The sequence below is a fragment of the Nicotiana tabacum genome, chromosome 22 (genome assembly GCF_000715075.1).
Source record: "Nicotiana tabacum cultivar K326 chromosome 22, ASM71507v2, whole genome shotgun sequence".
NCBI lineage: Eukaryota > Viridiplantae > Streptophyta > Magnoliopsida > Solanales > Solanaceae > Nicotiana > Nicotiana tabacum.
Window position 1 is genome coordinate 72,591,621 of NC_134101.1, and position 8,833 is coordinate 72,600,453.

At 36.1% G+C, this 8,833-nt stretch overlaps 1 protein-coding gene across 1 annotated transcript; it reads right to left on the reverse strand.

Annotated features, from left to right (window-relative positions):
• Nucleotides 1–83: 83 nt before the first annotated feature.
• On the reverse strand, nt 84–8,535 carry LOC107791731 (ABC transporter A family member 7-like). The gene is made up of 18 exons (XM_016613853.2): nt 8,372–8,535; nt 6,704–7,055; nt 6,538–6,608; nt 6,315–6,450; nt 5,564–5,683; nt 5,346–5,470; nt 4,527–4,685; nt 3,757–3,919; nt 3,539–3,664; nt 3,366–3,449; nt 2,508–2,860; nt 1,941–2,141; nt 1,617–1,726; nt 1,449–1,533; nt 1,225–1,353; nt 1,037–1,145; nt 755–843; nt 84–638 (listed from the first exon to the last, which is right to left on the reverse strand). The coding sequence occupies exons 1-18, from the start codon at nt 8,447–8,449 to the stop codon at nt 345–347; spliced, it is 2,784 nt and encodes a 927-aa protein (XP_016469339.1). The 5' UTR covers nt 8,450–8,535; the 3' UTR covers nt 84–344.
• Between the last annotated feature and the right edge of the window lie 298 nt (nt 8,536–8,833).

Sequence of the window (8,833 nt, forward strand, 5' to 3'; positions counted from 1 at the left end):
ACCTTTGCATCTACAAGCATATTACCTATGTGACCCTGCACGACAGGTTTGCTAGTCTAACATTATACGGTCTTTTTAGCTTGTTTGCACAACTGCCACCTTCATATCATTCATCTTCATAAGTAGCTCGGAGTACACATATATATAGGTGAGCTTAAAATATAATAAAAAATGTCTGACTAATTCTTTGTTGATACAACTTCTTTCTATTCCAATGTTGGCATCCTTGTACAAATATACATGACAAATAAAGCCACATATGCGCTGTACTTGATGCATCTACATGAACCTAATTTACAAAGGCAAAAACATGATCTAATATGTGTTTGATGCTAGCTGACATATCATTCATTGAAGGCCTGAGCAGTACTAGCAACCTTGATAAAAACATCCTCTAAAGTTGTATCAGCCATACCCCAAGCATAAACTGTAAATCTACTCTTTGCATTCTCAACTAGTTGAAATACATCTGCAATTTTAACTTCATGCTTTGGCAACTCGAACTTCTGTGTCCCTGATAAATGGTATACCCTATTGGCATTTGGGCATAGGCATCGCACCATGTTCTCAACTTCCACCTCATTATCAGATGATGTAGTGATAGAAAACACATAAGAGCCTCCATATCTTGCCTTCAACTGTTGATAATATAGTTGGAACGGTTTGAGAATTATTATGAGAATAAATAAATTCACAGTAGGACTACCACACTTCTGAAATTGAAGTATACAGCATTTCTATAGTTTGAAATTACCTCTGTAGAGTTTCCCACGCATTGCAAGCTTCCATCAACGAATATTCCTAATCGATCACATAAATAATCTGCTTCTTCCATTGAATGGGCTGAAATGATTATATTTGTCAGTAATCACACCATTAATGAATTTGGGATTTTGCTGTAGAATGCATGATGTTCCACTATGATTACCTTTAAGATGATGCAATTCAATCAAGTGTTTTACTAGTAAGCCGATGCAGTACTTTTATTCATGTCAAAAGGGAAAACAAGGAAACTAGAGATGGAAAGTAGATTTACTAGTGAGAATTATCGCTCTGCCTTTCCGTGCATTCTTGACAACGGTCCACAAGGTATTTCTTGAAGCTGGATCGAGTCCAGCAGTACTGGGCTCATCTAGGTAGACAACCTGGTAAATTTGCATATATATGAAGACATATCCAAATGTATTTTCGGTCCAGGAAATATGACAGGACAGACATATATACCTTGGGATTTCCTATCAGTGAAATAGCAACACTTAACCTTCTCTTCATTCCACCACTGTATCTCCCAGCTTGCTTGTCAGCAACGCCTCCGTTAAACAAGTTGAGACTTTTAAGAGAGTCTTCAACTGCCTGTAGGTTGTAACAAGTACTTTCGGATGTTAAGATCTATTTACAGGCCTTCCTCCTAAGCTAGGGTATCAATTTAGAATGGGTCCATAACTTACTCGATGTAAAGTCGCTCCTTTAAGATTTTTAAGCCTTCCGTAGAAAAGCAGGTGTTCCCTTCCAGTTAATGTATCCCAAAGTAAGCTGTCGATGATAAGACAAATTAGTATTTAATTTGGAGGTAGGAATCAGATGTCAACTTGACTTTATAGTGCACTGGTTCATACTTACGCTGAGGACATACACCCATGACGGTGTATATCTTATCCATCTCTTTACTTATATCCAGACCGTCAACATATGCAGCACCAGAGCTTGGCTTTATGAGCCCAATCATCTGTTAGCAAAAGGTTGGCTACTAAGATCAAATTTTATGTTTTAGCAACCCAAGTAATAAACAAAAGCTAATGTTGGATAGCATATCTAGGCTACAGAATGATGGATACTAAGACAAAGTCGTAAGGATTTGAACAAATCAAAGTCACTAATTTTAGAGATAAGATAACATTTTGCAAAATATATTTTCAGAAGATTGAGATCACAGAACTGACCATACTAATAAAAGAAGTTTTTCCAGCACCGTTCGGGCCAAGCATACCAAAGCATTCCCCTTCGGGCACAGCAAGCGACAGTCCTCTCACTGCATATTTATCTGGATTTCCATCTCTCCCCGGATAAACCTTTTTCAGGTTGTCAACGACGATGGGATGACCTGTTGTCGACGCAAGTACCATCTGTTCAACCCTTTCTCTCTGTTCAAAGGAGGGGACATGGTCAAGTTTGTGGATACAAAACAAATATAGTAATTAATGAGAGGGAATCTTCAACCCATCCCATTTTATGTGACATAGTTGGAAAGGGGATGAACTTTAAGAGACGTGGAAAACTATTAAGTCAAGTCTTATAACTTTCGTGTTGCAAATTGTGAAGAGAACACCATAGTTTTCTGTAGACCTTTTTTTAGTCTTTTATCCTAACAATGGCTTATCTAGAGCACTCTTGCTCTTGTTTCTGTGGCCAGGCATTTAGGCTTACAACTTGGTGCTAAAGAGAATAAGCATAATAGACTTGAGCTTTTATGAATGAAAAAATGAAAAAGTAAATGAATTTCAGCTCACCTCTTGGGCAACATCTTCTTTCTCCATTTCAAGACAAACTCCAGAGTCCTTTTCTAATAGGTTCATAGTGGATTGTGACTGCTTCTTGCGGGAGTTACCCAAGAAAAATAGGGGACTTTGCCCTGATGATGTGATCTGGTCTATGTAATAAGCAAGAAAGAGAACCACTATCCACTCTATGAACATAATAATCAAAACTTCTTTCATCCCATTGCTGGGATCATTCAAATCTTTCCATGTCATACCATCTCGTTGGCCCGTATAAACACTAGAGCCACTATATTCGGATAACTCAAATAATCCACGATAAAGAGAAAATACAGGGTATACCTCCAAAAGTACAATCCACCCTCCTACAATCATTTACCACAATTAATGTCAGCAGTATGTAGAAACATGAAGCAAAATACAAAGGGAAGTTACCACTAAAAGGCGTATAATCTAGTGGATACTGGCGGGACATGGAAGTCTTCAAACAATACATGTTGGTTTGATTCCTAAAGATTATATCATTATGCTTGATGTAGAAGACAAGGAAAATAAGTCACGATCAATTGCGTCATTCTCTTTGGTAAGATGAGGACCATTGTTACGGCCAGAAACTGAAGACATAAAATGGAAAGGCCCAAATTGTATCTTTTTTTATGAAGAGTCTCACCAACCAACCAAGCAACTGTAAAACCTCCAATATGTTAATTCTATAATGCCAACCTTCCTAATATAAACACACGAATAAAGTGTTTTAAGAAAAATAAGTTATCTTCAATCTGGAGGATGACTAGTATGATGCGGCTAGGAGAAGTATGATAAATAGTAGAGCTAGATCATGAAAGTGTTTTGCTTGTATTCTCAACTTACTTGACAGTGATGTATCTTCAAGAAAGTGATCGAAAAAGAATCCTCCTAAGAGACCGCTTGCAAACACCACCATGTAGCCCATGACTGATCATACAAATGTGGATGAATTAGTTTAATATCACATGTTATTTGCAATAGCGAGAGCTAGCTAGTAAGGATATCAGTCATCAGACCTGTGGCTGTCTTAACATTTGAGAAAAATGTGGCCAGAAAAAAAGCAAATGAGATTTGCAAGTTTATGTAGATGAAGTAGAACGCGAACTGGATGCTGTAAGCATTATAACGAAAGGTCTTTATCGCTGTAAATGAGGGAAAAGAAAAAAGATATACTATTATTTAGCCACTAAATTTGAGTTTACGGAAGGAATCAATTTACAAGCTGCGGCATTACCGAAAAGCGAGCCAAACCCCACAAAGCATAACATGTAGAGAGACGATACAACAAGAAAATAAGCATAAGTAATCGTCCAATAGGGGATGTCCTTAAGTCCATGCATTTTCATCATGATTCTTAGTTTCTGTTGCTTTTCATAAACCAGAGATACAAAAGCAACCTGTAAATAGTTAATCACAGAATGAATACGAGCAACTTAAAGAGGCAAATTAAAATATCATATGAAACTGATACCATCAGAATTCTAGGATGAAAACAACATGCAATCTTTTAATTTTATTTTTTATATGAACGACAAAGAGAAACTTAAAAGAGGAAATTAAGCTAGTTTTTAAAAGAAGATACATCTCTCCCACATTTTTGGAAAAGCTTAAGGTTGACAAAATAACCAAGTATATATGTAACACTATGAAAAGAAGTCGAAGCCAATGACTGTTCAAATTGATTGATTCCTACACGTATATCATGGGGTGTATACACTAAATTTTAGATTGCCTTAAACAAACATATTGTTTTAGCTCTCCAGAAAAATAAATTACTTTTTCACAGACCATTAGTCAGCAGAAAAACAGAAACAAGTTAAATTTATGGGGTATGATTGAATACAAAGTTTCTCCGAGAAGAGGTCAACACTAAACTTTAAGTATTAGTAGTTGTTTAGAGAAAAGATATCAGAGTTAATCAGAACAAATGGCATTAATAGAGCTTATTCCACTGACATGCTTGAACTTGTTCCGTCCTGATAAAACAGAACTTATTTTACTTACAGGAAAAAGCTGTAAAACCACCCATGAAAAGAATACTGGTCCAAGTACAGAAATAATATCCAGAACATTCCTAGATCCTCGCTTTGGCATTTCTTTGACAAAAGCAAATATCATATTGGTAGAACCTCCAAGCAAATACTGAAGGAAGGCATTTGATACCTGTACGAACACATAGTTTAATTTGATTATTGATTAGCTAATTGATGCACTAGTTTCATTAGCCAAAGTGTAGCACATCAGATGACATTTGTGTTGTTAGCTGTATTAGAAATTAAGTAATTTTAATGGAAGTCAACTTTATTAATGAAATGGTAAATTTTGCAATAAATGCACATGAAATATTTAACCAACTTTCATTAGTTAGTAGAGTCTTAATGACGAAAAACTGCAGAAATTATCTGCAGCTACTTAGCGATCTTGACCATTAGATGAAAATCATTTCATTTCCTTGCATGGTTAATACTCATACAACTGATAATTTCTATGAGCAACAAACTACTAGTCTTCCCTAAACTTACCATTTAGGGGAGGAAGTAAGTGAAAAAAATATTTCTAAGCATTAATTGCAGAAATTTTATATAAGCGATCAAATGCTCCACAACATTTTGAACCCATCCCATCCAGATAGTGACTCTATCTAGTCAATGCAGTCATGAAGTACGAAAAATTATCAAAGAAAAAAAAAAAAAGTTTCTTTCCTCTTGGAAAGCACATTAAGGATTAATCCGATCATGTTGATAGAAATCTGACAATTGTTAAAAAGGAGAGGAACAACAGGTTTTACATGTAAGAGGACATAGTAAAGAGCAAAAGATTTACCAAGTTCACCGAAGCAGGCACTCGTGTCATTTTTGTACCTTTTCCACTTCCTTCTTCCTTATAGGTAGCATTATACCAAATACTCACATTGAGCCTACTTCTATCTGTGTTTAAGAAATCATATGCTGCAAAAGGAAGGAGATCATACAAGTTGTTTATTGATAGTTTACATGATATTAAAAAAGCATGTTATGCATAAGGACATGCATGCAAAGAACCTGCTACTATCTCGTTTGTTGTTCTCGCTTGATTCCCCTTCTTGTAACCTTTATACAGCTCTTGATTGATCTCAGTGGAATTATTACGCCACAAGGGCAAACCTTCAAGACATTTCGCCTCTGCAGTAGAACATCAGGAAAGCTCAGGGCTACTTATAAACATCCAGGGGTCGGATGCACATGTTTGTTTTTGTCTAAAGAGAATAATTTTCATCAATAATACTAAAATAATAGAACTAGCAGTTTTAAACACCAATCTAAATTTTCTTCAATAGGGAAATGTAAGTAAAGAGTCTGCCACACCTTTTTCTATTCTATATTCATTTGTAGCACTAGCGTTTACATATGCGTCAGTATAGACAGCTCAGAATTATCAGATTAGATATGATGGACTCTTGGTGAAATCGTTGATGTGCTAAATTCGGTCATAACTATACCTAAATCACGAATGGGTTCTAAGAATCAGTGTGCTGGGACCGAAACATCTCAGAGTTTAAAGACCTTTGGAAGAGAAATTAATCCTGCTTGATTCATAAAGTCTAAACAAATAAAAGAATTTCTAAATCTGTCTTGTTCTATTTCCACGAAAATGTAGATCCAACACTTATAAAAATAAACATTAAACTAAACCAACTTTAGTTTTCAGCTTTTTGCCCTTGTGCCTTGTTCTTGAGTTCACATATGCAGAATCTAACACATCAAGAAGATTAAGGTGTTAAGGCCAGATAGCAGTAAGAAGCATAAGTCGTACCAACGTCGTGGTAACCTTCTATGCTGCCATGAAACGTGGAGTTCGGAGAACACTGAGATTGAATACTATAGAGTGAAGCATCTGGCGTATAAGCAGGGTCAATAAAATTCGTGCTCTGGGGTTCAGACGTCGAACCCTGAAAGAAACTTCACTATCAAACAGGGTCAAGGATATATACAGCAGTGAATCTCAAGAAAAACAAAAGAAATGAAAAGGGCCTCACCAGGATTAAGGTGGATGGATGGGTATCAGAATCTATAGCTGATTCATCACCGAGCAGGTGCTCACTGATACCTATGAAGTTCCATATCAATTGGACATACATACATTAGAAAGAAAGAAATCTCGTTTGGATTTGGTACATCAGAATCACAAAAGATAAAGCATACTTTCTCCAAAAGTCTGATTAGTTCCAGTCACAAGTATGATAGCTGGACAAGAACGAGACTTTCTGCATGAATCTTTGGGCAAGTCTGGATATGTAATAAAATCAGTTTGTACAGCAGTATATTCTTGTCCCGGTATCTGTAAAGTGGGTGGCCATTCAATTGGCTTAGAAACTTCACAACTGCTTGCTTGTATCTGATCTGAGTATTCCAGACCACATACATCTGATTTGCAGCCACATTTCAATTTTGGTGTATCCATCGTTATACCCATAAGAATACCAAGGAAATGTAGCATAATAATGAGTACAATAGGGACCGAGATGAGGCGACAATTTGTCTTGACATTTCGTTTCTGCAACAAAATGAAAACAAACCAATCAAAATACCACTTCAGTCTGTAAACAGAAAATGATACAGAATTTAATAACTTTAATACCGTAAAGAAATTATCACAATTTGCACCAAAAAGGAACATGTACAAAGTCTGTTATACACACACATACACACAGTGCCACAAAAGAAAGCTTGTTTTTGCTTCAGATGAAATGAATTGACAAGGAATCGAACAAAATATACGGGTCAATATCTTGAGATTAGTGACAATATTAGTACCTTCGTAGCTTTCCATAAACTCATCATATTTACTATAGAAAATTAAATTTTCATTTTTAGAGAAGCCATCACGTTCAATTGACCAAGGTGTCTGCTAATATTATCCTCAACAGCATATACAAATAGAAAAACGTAATTCCAAATTATATTTCCACTTTTTGTCAATGATAAATCTCGTGTACCCTTGCTGAGAATACTACATGCTCCACGTTGTTTTGCAATAATTTCCCAGAAGGTTTTATGATGATCCTTAGTTACTTCACCTACGTCGAGGTGGATGATCAGATTCTTTAACATGATATCTTGAGCATCTCCTCTCAAGAAAAAATAAATAAATAAGAAAGAAAGAAAAGGAAAAAAAAAAGTCTAGTAAACTTGGCCAACATTAATTAATTGTGTTAGAGGCTTCCTAAGGAATGTATAATAATCCTGTGGAGTTTAAAATGATCTTATGGAGCTTTAAAAGGAGTTTATAATGTTCCTAGCTGTATTAATCCATCCATTTCCTTGAATTTCGGATCCTAGCTGTATACAAAAGGAGTTTAAAAGGAGAGCAAAATTTGCACATACAAAGCCAAAAAAAAAATTGTTTTTCCAATATAGAACAAAACATGCAATTTTTCTTTTAATAGTGGCCGCGCGAACTTAAGCTGATAAGAAGATTGGCCTTGGCCACCAATTTTTCCCTATCCCATCTATGTGGGACTCAGCACTCTCAGCACGCCCAGGACGGGAACAATATAAGATGGGGGTCCAACATCGGGTAAACAATGAATTCGGTAAAAGATGGGGCCCAAATATCGGATAAACAATGAATTAGGATGAGCCACTATGATAGCATGATAAGAAACTGGACCTTCATCCTAAATCAACCCCAAAAGCTAGCTCAAGAACGATGATTGTCCAAAAGAGACGAATGATGTGGGACTCAACATAAGCTGGCACCCCTCCCAAGTGCAATGGAGGTCTCCAAACTAAGCCATGGGCTTTCTTGACTTGCAATTAGAAAGCGAAAAAAAGAAAATTGTCTCTGTAATTCAGAGTAAAAGATAATACCTGAAATGTTAAATTTTTCCTAAGCAAAGCATCGGCTTGAGTACAGAAACTCGCTGGAGCTGTCACCGAGTCCGCCATTGAAGGACCTCTGTTTCAGCCCCAGTAAGTAAAGTAAAAGAACAATCGTTGATTTTTTTATTTTATTTTTTAACTTACTACGATTGAGTTCGTTAGGAATGAGTAACTAACTCTTAAATAGGGGTTGTTACATAGTAACAGTGAACTGCCCCTACTTTCGGCTTTAAATCTGGCGGTAAGTTGCTGTCTTAATGACTCAATTGCCCTTCGCACGGTTAATTGACCACACAATTTTTCTTCTATTTTAAATATTTAGAGTTAAAAGCCACAGAAATTCAGATCAAGAAACTAATTTAACAACAACTTGAAATACTGAGAACTCATACCAGCTTCTTCTGCTGAATAGAATAAAATAAAGTATTGCAGAATCAATGTGCAGTAATC

Coding starts and splice junctions, on each gene's coding strand:
- LOC107791731 (XM_016613853.2), bottom strand. CDS start 8,449: ATGGCGGACTCGGTGACAGCTCCAGCGAGTTTCTGTACTCAAGCCGAT. Junction 6,609..6,703: donor TAATCAGACTTTTGGAGAAA/GTATGCTTTATC, acceptor GGAACTTCATAG/GTATCAGTGAGCACCTGCTC. Junction 1,354..1,448: donor AAGGAGCGACTTTACATCGA/GTAAGTTATGGA, acceptor TACAACCTACAG/GCAGTTGAAGACTCTCTTAA.